Genomic DNA, 22,907 nt, shown 5'->3' with positions numbered 1-22,907 from the left:
CGTCGCGTGCAAAAACAACCTTGGAAATCGACAAACCGGATTCAAGATTGTAGCCAAAAAACAGTGTTCAAATATATGGCCAACAATTTCCTGGCTTGGTCCCGCAGTAGTGTCGAGAAGGGGAAGAAGGCGAGGTAATTACTCTGGGCCAAATGGAATGAGACGTCCCATTTACAATACACTCTATTCGTTGGCACGACGGCCAAGATTGGCACCCTAACCCAATTATGCGTGCTCGCGCTACCATGCAAAGGCTGAGCACGGATAAAATTGATACAGATTGAAAGAGGTAGACGCAGGTCCCTAAAATGGCTTTTCGGGACGATGTATAGATGCTTGAATTTTAAACTTATATGACTGATAACCTGATTTACATACTCATATTATACTAAAAAAACCCAAATCACTATGCTTTTCCTAACCCATCGTCACATGACATGACAAAAATGGCATGATTTCCTTGCCGAAAGCCAGGAAATGAGAGAAAGACCAGTGCGTCACATTCCCTAATACCGAAAGTCTCCTCCTAAGTATATACGCCCTGTTTTGAAACCCAATTAGTGATTTAGAAAAAATGTGGCATCTCCCACAACCTTATACAGTCGCAAGGTTTTAGTGCTAATACGGAAGATCAGAAAACTGCTCACATTGAACATCGTGCACGCGGGAACGATATCAGACAACCAATGCAATATAACTCAGACTAAAACCTGCAGGCACAAAGCCACCATAAAACCACAAATTCAATGTATTATATACTAAGATGGTTCTTCCTAGAGAAGGTTCTTCCTATTATAGAACTTCGTATTTTGGTTGCCTTTTAGATGCAAACCACAGCAGTCCTTCTTCAAGGTTTGGTTCATGATATCATCCACGCACAGCGTGCGGCTAACTGCGACGTACCGCATAATATTAGCTTTTATAGATGACATGCATGAAACGATATCATGCACGAAAGTAGGCACAAAAGTTATACAACGTTATAGGTATAAACAGAGCTTTTGATGACACAGATTCATTCAATTTTCTACTTCGCAAGTAAATATAATGAAGGTTTCCTTGTTCAAAGCTATAACTGTGCCATTATTACCCAGAATGACGCATACTTCTGTATACACTTGCTATCGCTAGAAGAGAGTAGAGCAGAAACTGATTACTATTGTTCCTATACAAGGTCAAGCTAGATAACCGCAGTCGGCATGACGCTGGTGCGCAACTTTAAAAACAATAACTCAATTACATGCTTGCATGCTTTTTATATACGCATGCAATGCTGTTGGTCGACTGCAAAATTAAAAACAAATTTGATATTGGACGATTGTATACCTATAAATAATAAATTTCAACATGAAACTATAACAAGCCTACTTTTCACCAACTAAAGCGTCAGAGATAAAAAATACTCTCTGAATCAGTCAACAGTGAGATTTTAGTAAAATACTCGATATCAAACTCTCGGCCAGTCGAATGGAAGAAATGGATGATTTTATCATAAAGGTGATTGTGCATGATATCTCACCCAGGGCGAATGCTATATAGGGGCTCATAAAGTATATCGAAGACTCTAGAATCTCCAAAACGTATAGTTTCAAGTTGGTAAAAATTATTCGGCCAAACGGGAAATAACAAAATGTACGCAAAAATCGCGACGAGCGATTTCTCCTATAAACTCTAAAGAATTAGACCTAAAACTACTTCGGGAATAATCTATATTTAAGATATTACCATAACGAAATAAACCTTTTTATACAATGCAGATGTTTCTATGATGCTTCTGTAAAATATAATTGTTTTAGGAGTGGAGTTACCCTTATACTTTGATTCATATCTCCCTTTATATCACCCATCAATTTGGAGGATAGCACATGCACCTCGAGGTAAAATTTTATATCAAAGTCATTTTATATCAAAGTCACCTTTGATGCAGTGCGTCATTGCGCGCGCGGCTTATGTCTCTAATGCACAAATCAAGTAAAACAATTAAATAGCATTTGTCATGGTCAAAAGTCATTCATCTCAAATATATAATTATAATCACTCGAATAACGAGATGTCAAAAATCATAACATTCCTATAAAGAATTTTGCTCATGTCATGGGTAAAAATTTCGTAAAGAATTCAAAAAAGGTTAAATATTTTACAGTCAATACCAGCAATGGGCAATACAGTCTGTTCCTAATTGGTAGAGATTTCCGACAATTATACAATCAATTAATTTCAGCGATTTCTATATAGCTATTCTGAATGACATACCACTGTCAGTAGACCAAGTAATTTTACGTCAATGTGGTATAAGATGTACATGATAAAAAGCAAATAGTCTATGCATGCATACCCTTATATAACAAAGCCCTGCATATCCCACTATTCAATTATATATTTATACACATACCATGCATAAATAACATGGGAAATACATAGAAAACGTCTGATATCCCCGACAGTCCTAACATATTCCACAATGACATCAGCTGTTCCCTAACTCACTTATAACTATATGATATCTATATATACCTGTATATAGAATTATATATCGTTGAATGCTATAAATTATATGGGTATAATCCTTTTAAAATTATGCCCGCTGCATGTTTCGTAACTGATATAAATAAAATCTGTCTTAATGCCATGTAAGGAATCTTTCGAAAAGGAATATTTCTATCTAAAAAACAACGCTGGAATATACTGGGGACAACAAACACTGTTATTTACTCGCATCTGCGAATCTGAAACATGAGCTTTCTAAATGTTCCACTAATTATTATGTGGTTTATGGGTATACATGGCTGATTTGGTCAAACAATTTGAAGTTTCGCTAAACACAAAATTCATTATTCTTAATTTGAAATTAGTGCCCATATGACGCCAGTTATGACGCAAATAAAATCATATAGGATCGATCGTTAAATCGATAAGATGACTTCGCGTGATATAACATAAGACGACCTAAATAAAATGTCGAATTTCTGGCAACAAATCGCTTGAACAAACATTTTCTTAACTTAATGAAGCAGCCCTTTTTATCAGCAGCAGAACTGCTTTTTATTAATTTTCAATGTTTATATTGTGCAAAATGATGTAATTCAACCTTTCAAAGAGATATATGCATGGCTTAAAATTATATTTGCTTCCCTTGGAAAATATCTTGAATATATCCTTGAATATCCACAAAGTTGATATTATTTTCAAACGAACCATTTTCAAACCCGCCATCTTGGATAGGCAGCAGATTAAAATTTTTTTCAAACTTTCATATAACTCCATAGTTCAGTGAGGCGTTTTGGCACTAAATTGATTGATCTGGTCCTTGATTGAAGCTAGGTGACATGTTTTTAAAATACAATTCTTAAATATACCTTTTATAAAAACCAACAAATCCATTTATTAACGAATGCATAAGCGTGGAATATATTTAGCAACCTGCATGTCTATAATTAACATTTCATGCATAAATGCACGCAAATCCGAACACGTACTTATATAGTTCCAAAAATTAGGATTTTCCGCAGTCTTTAGTTTTTCTTTAATTCTATTTAATTTATCCCTTATAATGCATCAGTTTTATGCAAAATAGGTTCATGCAAATTATTCTAAACTTGGTTTTCTTGGGATATTACACGCGGTTGCGAGTAGATATTAGTTTTATGTTCGAGTGGCAAAAAGATTGTATTTCAAACGTTAATTTCGTTTTATATACGAACCAAAGACTATTTGTGTTTTCACAACAACAACGCTGAAAAGGGCGGGGAAATGTTTGAAACACGTTTAGGGGTTTCACTCGTAAACGTGACTTACGAAAAATATCCGCACTGTACCCCGGAGGTAGTGGCGTATAAGTTCTACAATTAAGTGTTTTAGTTCTCAGTAAAACACCCCCAAATTTTGGCGATCAAAAACATCGGATATCGAGATAGATCCGCCATCTTGTTTTATAGTAATAAGAATCTAGTTACGTGGCGTCAAAGTAGGGTTGCATGAGGCTTGAAAAATAACAACTACACGTTTACGCTTTAGTTTAGAACTCTTACAATTCAAACGTTATAATTTGAGATACGTATACGCATATCCAAAATGGCGGGTGGAAGAGTTAACAAAAATCCGTAAACAAATTTTGTAAATAATCATGGTAATTTCAATTTATGCATGTTCCTTGAAAATTAAACAATTATAACGTCGAAATATTTTGAAGTGGATCATTTTATTTTCTATTTAGAACTTATCCGCCGCCTTTTACGCTAAACGCATTTCGAACAACCGGCCTCTGACGAATTCCAAACTGGAGTATTTCGAGTTGCAAGTAAAGCTCTTTACCTTTAGGCTGGGAACGGTTGTCAGAGTGAAAGAATAGGTTGCTAACATCTCTTGTAACATTCATCTCCAGTAGTCCATTAAAATAAACAAAGAAAACAAGAGGCCAAAACAAATAAATAAATAAAGGACATAATAATACGAATTTAACAATTAAAACATTTTCATCACTATATAATTTTCTACTTCAACTGAGAAAAGCTTAGCTACAAGTATATATTCTCACGTAGTTTGCCCAACTAGAGACACCTACTTAAAATTTGGTCACGCTAGAATTGCAGAATGCACTCAGCCTCGTACCCAGGCACTTTAAATAAATTAAACGTTGCATTCAGTTATTGTATAGAAGTCAGTTGAAAAAAAAGGCGCGCGGGGGGGTGCTTGGGGTAGTTTTGTCCAAGCACCCCCGCGCGCTCGCCTTTTTCAGCTGCCCTCTATACAATAACTGAATGCAACGTTATATATTTACTATTAAAACCCCTGGGTACGAGGCTGGAATACACAGCTGTCAGAATTCATTCACAAAAGCAAACGGAGGTATTTAAGGAGAGCTGTGAGCAAGAGTTTAAAAATTTCTACTTTTCACTATATTTCAAATCATAGTGAACCCAGAAAATATACCCGATTCTAATTGGCCAGTCTGTCACTAAATAATATATATTTAAAACTCTGATGAAATACTCAGATATTTAAAACTGAGTTAACTCTGATGCATAACCTGCCCTATATGCATGCAGGTATTTTTCTTCTTATTCTTCCAGTCATTTATGCTTCATTAAAAAGTAAATGCAGCATTTTCTTTAGTTCTGGTTAATTGAAAACTTAGGCTGAGAATATTCGTGAGCTCTGTTTGTACCGACACACCTGACACACGCATGCACGCACATGAGAAGCAGCACGTACAGAATATATAATCTCAGCAGACATTGATCCTCTCCCACTTACTGCCCCTTATCATCAATTCTGATCGAACAAAAACTTCTTTGTAACGGCTGTCAGATCATGGATATTGCAAAAAACGAAAACTCGCACGCAATTATAAGTACCATTGGCTATGTACTGTTAAAATCGTAAATAGCTTTGCCGCGTTGGGGGGTAGAACAAACAGTTATCCCCATAATAAAACCGCCATGCACCTACGCTGAAAAACAGCAATTATACAAGGCTGAGAGAATTGTCCAATGCCACTCACAGATAAAGTGTAAGATACTTTCATTTAAGCACAAAAGACTTAATGGAAACCTGCAGCGTTCACGTCATCCTTGCTTACGTATTTTATCGCTTATGGATACAAAACACGAGCAAGGAAAATAACAACACACACATGCATGTTGTCATAATTATACACAACACAAGCTCGAAACAATGTTTCAGGCGATAAAGTGGATATTGCCTACTCGGATAAAACTTGATGGGAGCAACGATTTGCATGCATAAATTGATCCAAAAAAGGTGTGCAGGAATCGATTTAAATCAATGTTATGCAAGGACACGAATATAATTGCGACAGTTATTATTGTGAGATTTATCTTCTGGCATATTCTACACTACGACTACGGGTTACTTTCTAGTAAAATCCTTCAGAAAATGTGGTTCAGTTGAATCGAGCTGAATCGAGCTGAATCGAGCTGTCTGTACAGGAATCGATTTATTTGTCTGTAACCAATCCTTACAACAATGCTTCTCCGCTCTCGAGGGCTTATATTTGTTTCTCTAATGCTCGTTTTCGCGACAAATTTCAAAGGTGAGATTGGAATTATTTTCTAACAGATATTATAATGCTAGCACCTTTTTTTGCGGCCTGTAACTATACTGTATTTGTTTTTAAACATACAAATTCCAGTTAAAGTATTTTATAGTGTATCAAAACACAGGATATCGTTCATTTTGTATACACTTCACTAAACACGTAACAATTAATAAGACCATGCATGCATTATCGGGAACGATGTCTATAGTGTGTAGGCAAAGAAAAACAATTTTGAAGTGGATACAAAGTTTGAAGTGAAAGTCTCACCGTTATGTGTAAGGTAGTCTGTCTGAAACATTTAAAGCGATAACCAGACTCTGTCGATGATTCAGTTATATAATTAAGAGTACAAAGACCTTTGTAAATCGGTCCTTTAATCATATAGTTTAAGCCCTAAATGTGGCTTGTGCTTTACAGTTTAAAAATGCCCATGCTAATACCCAAATGCAATCGTCAGTGCTTTAATAAAGCTGCCAGGTTTGTGTGCGAAGCAGATACTGAACTGAACTGAACTGAAAGATATCTCAAATGCATGTGACGCCTGACGGTCGTATAAGGTCCTATTAAATACAATAAACTCTCGCGTGATCTGTAAAAAATTAGTCCATTCTACTTTGAAATTGACAAATTGTCTGATTTTTGTCTGACGTATACATACCGAAAATCACATGTATATTTGTCATGGACATATCGATTAAACTGTTTTTGAAAGTCTTGAATGCATGGCGCCGTTATAGTTTAGACACGAACCTGGCAACTACATTAGATTAGAATATTGAATTATCAATTCCTTGTTATATCTTCTAAAAAATACGTGGCACTAATTAATAAGCGGCGATATATATTGGCTGCTAAAAACATAATCTTCGACAAAAAAAATTACCCTAAGCGATTTGTCACATAGCAATGATAACCCCAATTACCGATTGTGTTTATCCAAGATCGGTTGTCTAAGTCCAATATACGAATGGTACTAATATCGTATCAATCGTTAATATACGAAAGGAATACTTGCCGTTTGTGAGCACGGTAAACAATAGTGAATAGACAAAATTACGAATTCGTGTACGTGTGATGGAGAGCATGCAGTTTATATTTTGTACTTTATATTATACAAGAGACTTTCAAGAGTTCTATAGACATAGAGTTATGTTAGTTTAGCATTATATAAATGCTATAGTGACCTTGCTAATGTCCATCAGCTCATGTCCAATAATGTGTAACCATGGTCAAGTTGATTTGTGTGTATCATATTATTACTATACACCTTTTAGCAAACCCAAAATTATGACTGGCATTGACTGCGATCGCCACCAGTTAAGTGCATGATCTCTGTGAAAAACATAGGCTATAGACATAGTGATAAATATGCATGTGTCATGGCGAAAGCTAAAATGCTTTTTTTGAGTTATAAGCTATATAAAATACCATTTACGTTCTGCTGTATGGTCAAAATGAAGTTATAATGGAAATTTCTGTTCGTTGTGGTGACTTCAAGAAAGCCAAAAAATTTTTAAAATACAAAAACAACTACATGTCATTCGGCGAAAAAACAGATACATTATCGATAACTTTTTTGTACTTCTGATTTAGCCAGAGTCTTGAAATTTCATCAAAAAAGAATTTTTCCATTAGCTTCCTTTTAATACACAGTCGAACGTTTGGAGTCAAGTATTCCAGTTACAACTCGAGAAAACTACAAGGCAATTGCTGAAAATCCCTCTTAAGTTATCCTCATATAGTTGGTACAGCATGCATGTTTCGCCTCGCTGCATCCTACATTTTTATGTTTTTCTATTGTAAAAACTTGGCAGGCGACCAAAATTGGTCTGAACAATAAGATAAAAGTCCCACAGGACAATACCTGGGTACTGACTAATGATGCAGAAATTTCAAGCATGCACCAAATTATATAGACCAATACGTTTTGGTCACGTATTGGTCAGGCTGCTTTAGTGCTGCTTTCCACTAAAGGCTGTTTTCCACTTACGCGTTTTTCATACGCACGTACACGCACGTAAAAGTCTAAATCCTTATACCTGTTTCCTTTGAATAAAATAAGTGAATAAATCGAAGGAACTTAGTTTTCTGCATATTTTAGTATGCATTAGTTGACCTAGATGTTAAGTAATAAAAAGTTAAAAGCATTTAAAATTTTCCGTACGTGTACGTGCGTATAAAAAACGCGTAAGTGGAAAGCAGCCTTAACGCGCTTTTCATACGCACGCTTACACGCACGTAAAACTCTAAATCCTTATGCATGTCATACTTTTGAAGAGCTATATAGGTGAATAAATCGAAAGAGCTTAGTTTTCTGCACATTTTAGCATGCATTAGTTAACCCATGTTAAATAATAAAAATTTGGCAGCATTTAAAATTTTCCGCGTGTAAAAAAACGCGTAGGTGGAAAACAGCCCTTACTTTGTTCAAGTAAATATAATTTTTTATACATTGTTTTTAAAATCACGAGAAATGCCAATCTTTATACCCGCAGGGTATAGTCTGGGTTCAAAATACCACGTAGAAGTCATCACGTATTCCGTGAACCGTATTGCTGTCCCTAATATAGCTGTGTTCCAGGGGGGGCACTTCTGTCTACTGCGCATCCTCTGTGTGACGCATGGACAGAGCTTGCGCAAAAACTTTTTAAGTGGTATTCTGTGGATTGTCAATATTTCGCCCTTTTTGAAAGTATTGCCTTTAGCAGAGAATTTAAGCATTGAGAAGTCCACTGCGTTAATTGGCTTCATTTCCCCGGTCAAGTTTAAGTACATGGATGGTAACAAACGGCATTAATATACGCATTCTCATTATATGACGAAGATAGTTGCTGTTTAAGCATTGTTTTATACATCGCTTGCATCGTCGTTTACCATATATTTGGTTCAAGTTTGGTAGTTTTTGAGTGGACGTATCATGTCATTAATCTTCTATTCTTTCTTTGACAAAAATTGTACAGCAAATGAAGATGCCGCAAGCGGAGACGGAGGAGGGTCAGGCGAAAGCGGTGATGAAGAAAGAAACGAAACAATGACAGATGCCCCCAGTGATGGTGAAGAACCGACAGAAAGAACAAGCGACGAAGAAAATGAAAACAAAAATGAAACTCTTGTTGCTAGTGGACAAGAGGAATCTGGCGACGACGAGAAAGAATATGGTAACACAAAACTTGATGAGAATCCAACTAAAGAGATAGATTCTAAAGACACACGGGGCAATAGCACGTATTTAAACGCAACATTAAGCATATTGAATTATTCTAGTACAACGGAGACACCACTCGACGATTACAAATTTAAAAATGAGAAAAAAGAGAATAACACAAAATATGATGATGATGATAATCCAGGCGAAAAAATAAATTTTGAAACCACACCAGGTAATACCACATATGTGAATATGACATTGAGCATGCAGGATTACAATAAAACAGCAGAAACATCACTTTACGGTAGTGATGGATTTGAGAACAAGACAATGGTTAATAACACAAAATCTAATGATGAGAATCCAATCGAAGAAGTGAATTCTGAAGCAACACCAGGCAATACCACATATGTGAATATGACATTGAGCATGCAGGATTACAATAAAACAGCAGAAACATCACTTTACGGTGGTGATGGATTTGAGAACAAGACAATAGTTAATAACACAAAATCTAATGATGAGAATCCAATCGAAGAAGTAAATTCTGAAACAACACCAGGTAATACCACATATCTAAATAGGACATTGAGCCAGGGTTACAATAAAACAGCAGAAACATCACTTTACGGTGATGATGAATTTGAGAACAAGACAATAGTTAATAACACAAAATCTAATGATGAGAATCCAACTGAAGAAGTAAATTCTGAAGCAGCACCAGGTAATACCACATATCTAAATAGGACATTGAGCCAGGGTTACAATACAACAGCAGAAACATCACTTTATAGTTATGATAGATTTGGGAACAAGACAATAGTTAATAACACAAAATCTGATAACACAAAAGCTGATGGCGAGAATCCAACCGAAGAAATAAATTTTAGATACACACCAAGCAATGCTACGCATGTAAATACAACATTGGACGAGAAATATAATTGCACAAAAGTTACACTAGAGGTTGATGATGACAAAGGTGAAGATGATGACGACGACGATGACGATGACGACGACGACGACGATGATGATGACGACGACGATGATAAAAAGAATAAAAAGGATAAAAAGAATAAAAAGAATGATAAAAAGAATGATAAAAAGAATGATAAAAAGGATGATAAAAGCAAAAATCCAAAGTGTACAGATAACGATAAAAAAGATGATGATAAAAAGAAAGATGACGATGACGAAAAAGATGATGATAAAAAGGAAGATGATGATAAAAAGAAAGATGACGATGATGAAAAAGATGATGATAAAAAGGAAGATGATGATAAAAAGAAAGATGACGATGATGAAAAAGATGATGATAAAAAGGAAGATGATGATAAAAAGAAAGATGGTGAAAAAGATGATGATAAAGACGATGATAAAGATGATGATGAAAAAGATGATGAAAAAGATGATGATGATGATGATGATGCTGAAGATGATGATAAAAAGGATGACGATAAAAAGGAAGATGATAAAAAAGTTGATGATAAAAAGGGTGACGATAAAAAGGAAAATAAAAAGGACGATGACGAAAGCAAAGACCCAGATGACGGTGAAGATGATAAAAACGAAGATAAAGGTAAAGACACAAAAGGTAAAGATGACGTAGAAATCCACGTTTTTAGGCCACAGTGCTCTATATATGTAATAGTGTCCAAATTACTTTATATTCTCCTCAATTTAAGTAACTTTGGGTATACGATTTTCAAACTACACGCTTGTGTGGAATGCTTTCCACATGCAAAGAAATTTATTATTGTGTGGTCTTTTTCAGTCTATGTAGTCTGATAAAGTTTCTTATTCTTAAGAAAAAGCAAGACAGGAGTTAAACCAAAGAGCAAAAAATATTGATCCGAAAAATAGAACACAAATCAAGGTATGTTTTTCAGAAAATACAAAACAAAAATCCCGTGCCCTATGGCATAAATGTTATCACTCCAAAATCAGACACGCATAACTCCCTGATCATAAATAGCTTTAATGCTATTTTAAAAAGATAAAGGCCAGAAAAACCGGTTCTGCCATGGAAAACCGTGAACGAAACAAGGTTAATCCCACGAGATTCACTTTCGTCTTTAAGCTTAATTCACTATTTTTTAACTAGAATTTTTTCATGCATGTGTTGAAAGTGATTCCGCCTGTATCTGTGAAAAGGAATTGGTCGATTAAGTCGGCCTTGTCCGAGAGATTTTATACCACATTTTATTTGGTAAATATGTTGCTGCCCTGGCTGCTAGCTCTCTTTTAAATATAATTTCCGTAACAAGTATACTCATATCGATTTCGATGCCCAAGCAAAAAGCATAAAATGGTACAAAGAATTCCACGCAAAAAACGTCATCACATATTAAACAAAAACTGTATCAATTATTGTCAATTATCATCTATCATATCTATGAATATTAATTTCTGTTGATATCTATTTGACTATATTGTACTTACCTAAGACTGCGGAAGGCTTGAGTTGATCATCTCGAGAAAGGCTGTTTGGGCGTTATCTCCGTAAATAGTTCGGAAAAACATCTCTAACAATTAAGTGAAATAATTCAAATTGTTTGAAATAATTTCAACACATATAAGCCGTCTTAACACCTTTTCACCCGTTTTTTTCGGTTTGGGGAATGAAAGAAATTTATGGTCAAAATGGTAGACGTGCATCATACCATAAAAACCTAATTGAATGGGTATTCGTAATGAAAATACTACCAAAGTCCTAAAATATTACATGTTAACCTGTTCCATAGGATTTACAAATTTGTAACCTCGGATACCTTAAACACATTCTATATCTTCAATTCACAGGAATTCGTTGCATTATTCCAAAAAACGCTTTCAGACGATAATTCAGCGGATCCTAACAAGGTAATGAAAATAAAAAAATCCTATTATATGTAAATGTTTGTAAATGTAACGGCAACAGCATATTACATCTTAACGAGATTCAACTGGAACTAAGAACTACACCACTGGTGCATGATCTACATTATCTTTTTTCCTATTAATTGAGATTACTCTAAAATTCTACCCTCACTCTACCCTCAAACATAGGCTAGCTTTCCTACACATGCTGCATCTATCTAACGCATGTATTTCTATTTTTAAGTTGGAACAGGACATATCATCATTGACATTAATTGAGGAAACTGGGAAACAAATGGCAACTAAATTGCGGCCGACGCGATCGAATCCCGCCAGTGTGGGAGTGATCGAGGCCGAAAAAGGTATGTACAATGCAAAGGCCGCTTAGTTTGGTCTGATGAACTGTGAAGTTATCCAAACATTTGAAATGAGGTTTCGTATCAGGGCTATATAAAACGAAAATTGTAGGGCAAAATTCATAACATAAAATCTCAGTCAGAAGCTAACATTTTAATTTGCTTATCAGTGTTTGGTGTGGTAGCATTCCGTGGCCCAAGAAAAGAAGAATTTAGATTTCCTGACATGATTGAAGGCTTAACGAATACTTCATCTTTCCCTGCCCGAGTGCAACTGCCGTCTGCTGTGCTAAATAGTACAGGTAAGAATGCCAGGCAGTGGTCTTTCTTATCAGCCAGGCTTAGTGCAGTACAGCTGTCTCCTAACAGTCAGGCTTGGTGTGTGTACTTGGTACTTTTTCACTGAACTGTAACTAGGGTTTCATTTCTACACTGATTACAGCAATAAAGAGTTCATTCATGATTTTAATAAGCATGAGTACAATACTTCTAGTTTGAATAAAGGAATCCTTAAGGATATAGCAGTTCTTCCCAAAAGTAACACTGGTTAAAAGGCCATCGATGTGACTAATCCTGGATTTCAGTTGTTCATATGTATAGAAGTTTAGGCATTAGGGTACTCCAAAATCAGTTTTTTGATTGGCTATATATTATGATCTGTGTTTCAGGCAAAATACATAAATAAACAAACAAGAGTAAATAACGTAAATATCATCCACATTAGAACTTCAAATTATTGGTTTTACCGAATGCCGAGACCATGGGCTTGATTTGTCAAGGTTGCTAAGCATAATGACGTCGTTTGAATTTGTGCATTGTATTTCTCTGTTACTATTTAGGTGGTAATCTTAGCATGGTTTTCATGATCTTCACGGCGTCTTCACAAATGAGATTGCGGACGGGAGACGAAAATTTTCGGGTTACAGGAAAAGCTGTGGTTATCTCGATGTTTCCAAAACCCAAATTCCCATTTGTAAAACCAGTGGTGATAACTATTAGAACGAATCATATGGTAAGCGACAAGATTTCAAAGGAAATGAAATAAAACTAATTTAATCCTTTGTTATACAGTTGCGATTTATCTGTTTCTTAATGGGCATTTTTCAACAAATAAGCATTTTTCAACAATCTAGAATTCATCGAATGCAACATCAGTTTGCGTGTTCCTGATGGAAAACTCTACAGAGTGAGTAATAAATTCATAGAGTCGTGTCGTTAAATTAAATCTACGATGGCGCGCTGTTCTTGTAGAGTAAGAGTAAGGATGGTAACCTTCGAGCTAAATTAGCAATATGAAATCTTTATTTACTTTCCAGCAGAAATGGCAGTCGATTTGGAGCCTGGTCAAATAGAGGATGCAAACTAGTTCACAGCAACTCGTCTCACTCAACATGTCATTGTTTTCATCTGACAAGCTTTGGGATTTTAACACGATTCTCGCCACAAAAGGTGGGACTAGAAGTGCATGCCTTTTGGAGATTTGCAATCGTTTTAAAATCATGGAAAGTTATGCAGTTCAAAAAAACTTTATTATTATCTCATTTGACAGATTCCAAGTGAACATGGACTACCTCTAAGTATAATAACATACATTGGTCTAGGACTGTCGATATTCGGATGTTTTGCTACATTATTTGTGCATCTCATGCTACCGTAAGTAAAAGTGGTAGATTTTCATCAGAGGCATTTCATGTTAAAATTTTTACACTGATAGGAATAATTCAGTGATGACACAGTATGTCCACACAATACATGCACTTGGACATCTGCATGGGGGGCGGGCTGTATGAAAGCCGGATCGCGCTATCCATCGATAGTGGTTGACTAAATCTTAGTATTCCAAAATCGAGGATCTTCTTTACTACCTTTTGGTTACAAAGCTAGAATTTCATTGCTTTTCAAGCATTTTTAGAACGGTTGAAAAAATCACTATCCGATGAATATAGGGCTATTCGGCTTTCATGCAACCGGTCCTGTCCCAAATATCTAACTCTTCGACTCCACTCCAGGAATCTTCGCACGGAAAGGGCATTCATCCACATGAATTTGGTGATAGCGTTGGGGATCGCAAATATAGTTTTTCTCTTTCAAAATTTTCCCGACGTAAACACGGTAAGCGATTTAAGAGATGAATAAATTCACATTCGCTAAACGAAGAAGTTTACGAATGGACGGAAATGAAATTTTTTTCTGCGTAAAATATCTTGAGGTGCGTTGAAAAGGCTTTCATTTCTTTTAGATTGGTTGTACAACATTAGCATTTGTCTTACTCTTCTTTTATTTGGCCGCATTTTCCTGGATGATGCTTGAAGGAATCCACATTTACCGAATGTTTATTAAAGTTTTCGAATCAGGCAGAGACCCAAGGAAATCGTATTTTGCAGTAGGATGGGGTACGGCCTGACATAAAGAACTTTATAACAATTCTGCATTATGATATGAATTTGCAGGCAAAACATTATTCCGATTGCCAATGCTCCCATAGTTGGCCAATCTTAGGTTATAATTCCATGTTCAGTAAATCCAAGACACTATATCTGGTGGGGACTATCAGTAAATCAGTAAATCCAAGATATACACTACATCTGGGTGGGACTATCAGTAAATCAGTAAATCCAAGATACATTATATCTGAGTGGGACTATCAGTAAATCAGTAAATCCAAGATATACACTAAATCTGAGTGAAACTATCCAGGTGTACTTGAGACGTAAAACAGAGCAGGCACGGGCAGCACAGCGTCACTATCTGCAAGCTTATATTTTTACATATTCTTTTCCATGACAGGAATTCCCTTGGTATTGGTCATCATAACTGCGGCAGTTTTCAGAAACGATGCGACCTCCGAATATTAGTGAGTAACCTTTGTAATTAGGGTTGTTCAAAGTCCAATTCGCCTTTATTTTTGCACTTATTCCCTAAACCTTTGAAAACACACTCGGTTGAATCGAACGGATTCCTGGGCATAGTTAAACATTTAGGTAAAGGCGAATTTTTCGATCGAACAATATATTTCGCTTGGTTTTCTTTTCACAATACGAAAGATTCCCAGTAGAAACCGCACCCTGCGATAAAGATGATGGAAATTTTGATTTTGTTATGTGGTATTCTAGCTAGGGTTTAGACAACCGCCTAACCGGTTTTTAAAAAGCTAACTCCCCCATATGATTTACTATAAGATAACTATATACACTCTCTTATGATAACTCTGCTTGCTTTGTGATGATTGCATGTGTCTGCAAAGAGCATGCAAGAATGTGAATTGCTGAATGTTAATACAAATTTTGAAATCTAGCTGTTGGTTATCCGCAACAAATGGCGCCTTGTGGATGTTTGCTGGGCCAGTCTGCATTGTAATATTTGTAAGTCCAAATTATTGCACTTAATTTCTCAAAGCTTTTCAAAATTTCTAAGCTGAAACTGTTTTGTTCATATTTCAGATCAATACGTTGATGCTTATGGTCGTCCTGAAGACCTCGTATCATCACTCAAAACATGAAAAACACCTACGAAGGTCAGTTGTAAACACAACTGTGAACAATACCATCAATATAATAAATGGTACCCTATTCAATTAAATTATCTGGTCTTCGTTTCGGAACTACATCGATTTAGCACTGCATGATCGATAATTATGAGACTCTACGACCTTTTCTACACTGATGGGTGGGTGAGTACCCTGGGAATCATGAAATTACAATACAAAAAGTCTTAATTATTCAAAGTCCTAATTAGAGAAATTAGACGATATATCATATTTTAAAATTGGTACTATAATTTCCACGATGTTGTTTTAAAGTACAAAGAGATAACTAACAACATTATTGTAACAATATAGAACTATGGCAAAAACATTATGTGTCCTCCTACCGGTTCTTGGTGTCACGTGGATAATCGGAATTGTTACCTTTAATAAAGACATTATAGCAATGCAGTATATTTTTGCTATCCTCAATTCGCTTCAGGTACGAAAGCGTCGCTTATAAAATGTAATTTATGTATTTATGTAAACTATGTAACGGTAGTGTCGAACCAATAATCACTTAAATGGGCACCACTCTAGTAATTTAATGAGTGAACGCCAAAACTAGTAAAGTCATGGTTACTAATGCAACCCCGTATGATTGATAAAAAAAATTATTGGTACTCACTAACACTTGTTTTCTTTTCTGATTTTGAAGGGCTTGTTCATATTTCTAATATATGTGATATACAGTCATGAGGTAAGACTACTGCGCCCCTGAAAACAATTATGACGAGCATGTCATAATTGTAACTATGCATGTACAAACTGTAGTTATAATCAAAATTTATTAGCTACTACTTTTCACGTTATCATACATATAGCTATATAAGTACTACAAATATTGTGGAACATGTATATGCAATCCTTACTTACTTATATAGCTGGTAATTATTATAAAATCTGGTTGCGAATATTTTAGCGTAATATACAGGGTGTATCAAAAAAAATGTCCCAAATGTAAAATTTCCGTTTTTCAGGATATTTTGCAGAATTTGGCAAATTTTTGTGTTCCTAGAGATAGTTAAGACTTATCTGGTATACCTAGGCCAAGTTTGGTTTTTCATTAACAAAATTATGTTACCGGGGGGGTGGTTCCTTTCCACTGATATTGAGAGGGCTTGCGCGCGAAAATGTGAAGCTGAAATTGAGATATTATTTAGCTGTCTAAAAGTAGGAAAGCTTTTTAATAAACTGTCAAAGTTTCAGGAAAAATAATGCAAACTGGGAGCAACGCGCGACCCCTAAAAGTGACAAATATTTCATTGCGCGCAGTGGATTAAATGCATCGTTGATTTTAGCGTGACCGATCTCATGCAAGGCTGGGCAAATGAATAAATTAAAGCGAGAAACTGAACAAGAAGACGAAGCGATTTAATAACAAGATTTTTATTCTTGATGTTAATCCTCAACATTTCCACCATTTCTTTCTAAGCAAACTGCGGCTCGTCTGAGCATGGTAAACACTGAAAGGCGAACCACATTTGTCTGTCCTGCCTCAAATTATCCATTTCGTTCGAAATTCTTTCTTGCAAATCTCCTACGCTACCACCGGCAAATCTAGGCGAATGGGCAGACAAATGGTTCGCTGTTCAGTGTTTACCATGCTCAGACGAGCCGCAGTTTGCTTAGAATGAAATGGTGGACATGCTGAGGATTAACATTACGAATAAATCGCTTTGTTTTTGTGTTCAGTTTCTCGCTTTAATTTATTCATTTGCCCACCTTGTATGAGATCGGTCACGCTAAAATCAACGATGCATTTAATCCACTGCGCGCAATGAAATATTTGTCACCTTTAGGGGTCGTGCGTTGCTCCCAGTATGCATTATTTTTCCTGAGACTTTGACAGTTTATTAAAAAGCTTTCCTACTTTTAGACAGCTAAATAATATCTCAATTTCAGCTTCACATTTTCGCGCGCAAGCCCTCTCAATATCAGTGGAAAGGAACCACCCCCCCGGTAACATAATTTTGTTAATGAAAAACCAAACTTGGCCTAGGTATACCAGATAAGTCTTAACTATCTCTAGGAACACAAAAATTTGCCAAATTCTGCAAAATATCCTGAAAAACGGAAATTTTACATTTGGGACATTTTTTTTGATACACCCTGTATAGCCTCCCACAGGTTATATTCACTACTGACTGTATCATATACGCACTCGCATTGTCGCGATGTATGCAGACTAACATTCGTGTAAGTACCAGCCCGATGTGCCATTGATCAAAAGTAGGTAAGACAGTAATTAAGGGACACCGCGGAAATTGGTATAGGCTTAGCCGCAATTCTCGATACTTAGACTTCAAACTTGGTGAGGAAAAAGATTTATAAATATTCAAGAAAATATGTCTTGCACAAAAGATTTGAAGCTTGCTCACGGTAAGAACGAATCGTCTGAATTAATAACCTTGTGTATACTTTAAGCCTCAAAATGGCCATTTCACAGCGGTCAGATGTGTATGATGAGCTGTCAAAAGATTGGAGAATGCGTATTCAGAAGAAAAATTGAACTTTTTTAAGATATTCAAAAGGTTTCTCTTTGATAGGGCGATACAGAAATGCACAATTGTGAACCAGCGATTAGATTTTCGGGTTGAAACGTCTTAAACACCAATTTCTGCGGTGTCGTAATTAAGGTTGACTATAAATCTCTAATCGAGGACGGCTTTTCTGGGAGACGCCCTCGAGATAATTATGCGCCCAAGACAAAAAGTCGAAAGTAAAAAGGTAAAATTGTTAAAGAATCCAGGTTCTTCTCAGAATCCAAAATACACGCAGTAAACGTATAGGGAGATTTCAACATTTCCGGAAAGGGATAATATAAAAAATTCGTCCCAAATAAAAATATATTCTCCTGTTTCAGGTGAGAAAGGAAATTTCGCAGAGATTGAAAGTCTGGAAAACTGAGAAAGAAATCAACGACAAGGTACAGATCACCCAAGAATCGAAGATGAGATACTCAGAGAACTCGGGCAGCCTACCTCCTAATACAAAGCCTTGGACCTGAAAAATGCATATATATGCATCGTGCTGTATGTACTGTAGGTGTCGTATTTATGAAGTAAAGCTCATACAATGTCAGACATATTAAACCTAAAAGCGATGTAAAAATGAACAGCGCTGATGAAAACAAGTGGGCTTATACGTTACGTGTAATGTATCATATGAATATTTATTTTATATTATATAGGTTTTAGTTGAGACTATATAGACACTCCCCATGTAAAATATTTATATATATATTTATAAGTCATAATGTATTTTCTACCACAAATGGTAAAATTTCTAAAGCAATAGATTTATATAGATATTGTATCGGGACTATATAAAATAGGTAATTGATAGGCAAATAATAAACGCTTATATTCATAGCTAATTGGATGCGAGCTAGATGTCTTTATCATTCTGGTGTAACTTGATGCTATGCCAAACGTGATATAGTTAACATTGAGAAACTTATCCTGCATACCATGCATAAATATATAATAATGAATTTATTCAGGAGCATTCATATTGACAAGCGGATAACTACATGCATGCATCATTTTCAGCAACACACTTGCATACAAACGTTAAAAACGATAGCGACGAGAAAGTTATTTAATAACAGATGACTGAAGCGTATTAATTGGAAGGGTGCAATTGAATATATTGATAGATTTTACCGCAATCCGCTTCAGAATTTAGTCGTAATCAATCACACACAGATAATATTAAAGCAAAAACAAGCGGGGTAAAACATGACCCTTGAGGTACACCATGCGGAAGGGAGAAACGTTCGATCCCATTTGACGCGAATCTACCACATGTCAATCAAATATCCATCCCTACATGTCAATCAAATACCGATCCATATATATATATATATATATATATATATATATATATATATATATATATATATATATATATATATATATATATATATATATATATATATATATATATACTTGTATGTTTTGAATAAGTCTTAGCCTATTTTTAATATAAATAACAAAAACATGCACTTCTCGGCGTTTCGACCTAAGGGTCTTCGTCAAGATCGAGTTAGTATGAAACGTCGAGAAGTGTTTTTTTCAATTTTTTTTTCTATTTTAAGCATGTTGTTGTTATACCACATTCGACGAGAAGTTGTTTGAAGATGCTGCTACACTGCTCCCTATAGTTTGAGATGCATTATATTTTCATAAATAAAGGCGATTACTTTTGGATTTTTTGAAGCAAATCATAAAATTGATACTTCTTGATTGGTCTAAAATTTTGAGCTGCGAATAACAACTTTTATAACATCAAACGCCTCAATGCAACTCTGGCAGTTGCACTTCTATAAGATGCAGTTCAACTCTTGTACTCTATCTCTGAGCGGAAATTGTTACTCAAGAACGTATTAAAATGTTGAGTGACGCATTCACAGCTATTTAACATCAAAAAGTAAAAATACGAGCTCGCTTTAGTTCTAAAGGCAAACAATGAAGCAGCATTCCAGACATAGATCAACCCGCACAAAAGAAATGATGCCCTTTCCCAAATTACACTCAAGATTTAATATTATAGCTTCAACCGTTTCCTTAGATTTGCATCATAATTAAAATCGGATTGCTAATCTCTTTGAGGATTAAACATGCAGCAATGATATCATGTATACCGTTTCAATTTCTCAACAATATTTGCAATTCCTTGTCAATTTTCATGCTAATATAAAATGTCACATCGTCTCGCGTCTCCCACACATGTGATGAATTCCCATCTCGATCAATTTAATTGTCCTTTTATATACATGTTTCATGCGTTATATATATTGTTTCATTACTTCGATCTTAGTTAATTGAATAACCTGATTTGTGGGAGATAAGGCCCACTCGTTGCCAACATATTGACTAGTTTATACATTGTGTTTTCCTGTAGTCCTGCTGTGCCCTCGCACCATCTGGGCGGGCAACATGGAAAAGATAATTAAAGTGATAAGAAAGCATTTTGTTTATCAATATAAAGCTTTTGTGATTCTTGTAATGTATCTATACTTGCGCGCACAAATATAATCGATATGAGCTATAGTCATGCATGATACGCGCGTCTAGTTTTGAAATCTCACTTGAAACATCACTCCAGTAAACTTCCATACCGTAATGCTGTTGAGTGCCTTTGGACATGGTTATTTCCGAGGGATGGCATGGCTTCATGCATTAAAGCCGAGTTGCATGATTAAATGATATCGGTCGATAAATTAAAAAAGGCGTTTTATGATATAATTCCTGGCGTAAAATAAAAGGGAAAGCGTTTTTTCGTGTAACTTTATATATAGGGAACAAAAGAGCAACAAGTAAAGCTTGGTGATGACAAAATAACATGGGCGCTCAAAGAGGATTAGTTTCAAATTATTTAGCATGGTCTTAAAAGATTAACAACAGTGCATGCATGTCAAACTGTGCGATGTATTGCTAGTAAATATTCTCGTACAATAGAAAGCGTCGGAGGCTATTAAATGACAACCATAAAGCGATTGAAGGAGGAGCTATATATATAGGTCTTTGACATCGAACACAGCCGAAGAAGATTCGGAGAAAAGCAATAAAAATTTTCTAGTATTTATACAGATATACTGACATCGACTTGGTCATAAGCTCTCGCTGAAGTGTAACACCCGCGCAGCATGAATTCGTTGACGTTATAATCGGTTTGATTATACAAAGAAGAAGCCATTAACTTGTCATGTGGTTCCGGTTGTGAAGCGTCGAAGTAGAGTATAATATACTAAGGGAGACTCAAGGTAAACAAATTCCAAGCAGAGTCGCAAACGATCGAAAATAACTAGCGACAGGATACACAGAGTTAATTGGGCAAAAGGAAGGCTTTGGCGCTTACGCGTGGGCATTAGCACAGTTGCTATGCGGCACTTATTCTGCTGAAACTGGAAAGGTTAAATTCGAAAAGCGTCGAGTCAGGGTGCGTGCATGTGAAAGGCGAAACATCGTGTAGGAAGTTGAACATTCTAAGCTTGAACGACTCCGCATATAGCAGTGTTGTGGTATCCTTGCACGTGTAAGGAGCTTGATGCGGATATAAAATTGTGATTTTTTTATGGTAACCAAAAATTTCATTGGACAAGACAAAGCCAAGGTAAGGGACAATCGCGTGGTTGATTGTACAATTTGATGCTCGATTTGATACAGATATATGCATGTCTCATTGAAGAAGTATTTGAAGTATATAGTCTAGAAGTATTTCAAGTATATATATAGTCTCGTAGTACTATTGTTGTTCACTGACCTTTGTAGCTTTTAAGTATAATTGGTCTCAACCAAGTATGTAAAGTAGATGTGAAAACAAATACACAATAAGCTAATTGTGTTACGCCTGTGATGCCATTATCGAATATTCCAATTTCAGTAAATAGAGAGCATTCCTGCCTACAGTATTCAATAACAATTTAGCAGTCGGAAGGGGTATAACGGTCCTTAGCGCTAAATAGATTTTGAAATCGACGGAATATATGATGTCCGCACGCTAGCTATATATAGATAGCTATATTTCGGAGATTTCAACGAAGTGTGGAAATAGCTTTGGTAAGAATTACAGGTTCCATACAAGTTTCGTTTTACGTTGTAGAGTAAGCAAATCTTTTCACTTCCGCTATACAGAAAGAAAAACTCGCTGACATTAATCTGGTTGAAATATTTGTCAACTAGCATACAGACAAACAAGAGATTCAAAGGATTAGGCCACCACATCATATAGAATTGTTTTTCCACTGGCACTGTCGACGATGAATGGGTTATCAAACCACGACATGGCGCTGACGCTACTACGCGAGGAAAACAAGAATCTCGAAAAGGCGCTTAAAGTTCTACAGTACGATGACAACGACAGCCGGGCACGTATCAGACAGTTGTTGATTGAAAACGACGTTCTCAAACTTGAACTGAAGAGAGAGCGGGAGACGAACGAGGTCTTGAAGAAGTA

At 35.8% G+C, this 22,907-nt stretch overlaps 1 protein-coding gene across 1 annotated transcript; it reads left to right on the top strand.

Moving 5' to 3' along the window:
- The first annotated feature begins 5,703 nt into the window (after positions 1 to 5,703).
- On the top strand, positions 5,704 to 19,191 carry LOC114520832. The gene is made up of 19 exons (XM_028541164.1): positions 5,704 to 6,052; positions 9,019 to 10,232; positions 10,302 to 10,800; positions 11,015 to 11,082; positions 12,009 to 12,068; positions 12,310 to 12,427; positions 12,592 to 12,723; positions 13,261 to 13,433; positions 13,555 to 13,607; positions 13,738 to 13,870; positions 13,971 to 14,074; positions 14,431 to 14,533; positions 14,661 to 14,814; positions 15,209 to 15,275; positions 15,717 to 15,783; positions 15,862 to 15,935; positions 16,260 to 16,386; positions 16,603 to 16,644; positions 18,811 to 19,191. The coding sequence occupies exons 1-19, from the start codon at positions 5,986 to 5,988 to the stop codon at positions 18,952 to 18,954; spliced, it is 3,399 nt and encodes a 1,132-aa protein (XP_028396965.1). The 5' UTR covers positions 5,704 to 5,985; the 3' UTR covers positions 18,955 to 19,191.
- Positions 19,192 to 22,907: the final 3,716 nt, after the last annotated feature.

The sequence above is a fragment of the Dendronephthya gigantea genome, unplaced genomic scaffold (genome assembly GCF_004324835.1).
Source record: "Dendronephthya gigantea isolate DGI-Jeju-01 unplaced genomic scaffold, DenGig_1.0 000018F, whole genome shotgun sequence".
Classification (NCBI taxonomy): domain Eukaryota; kingdom Metazoa; phylum Cnidaria; class Anthozoa; order Malacalcyonacea; family Nephtheidae; genus Dendronephthya; species Dendronephthya gigantea.
Note: the sequence above shows the minus strand (reverse complement) of the source record. Positions and strands in the feature narration are given on the sequence as shown.

What these genes read in the sequence shown, in the direction of transcription:
- LOC114520832 (XM_028541164.1), top strand. Translation starts at nt 5,986, where the DNA reads ATGCTTCTCCGCTCTCGAGGGCTTATATTTGTTTCTCTAATGCTCGTT. An exon ending in AGTGATCGAGGCCGAAAAAG is followed by an intron (nt 12,428 to 12,591) that starts GTATGTACAATG and finishes TTTGCTTATCAG; the next exon opens with TGTTTGGTGTGGTAGCATTC. An exon ending in TGCTGTGCTAAATAGTACAG is followed by an intron (nt 12,724 to 13,260) that starts GTAAGAATGCCA and finishes GTTACTATTTAG; the next exon opens with GTGGTAATCTTAGCATGGTT.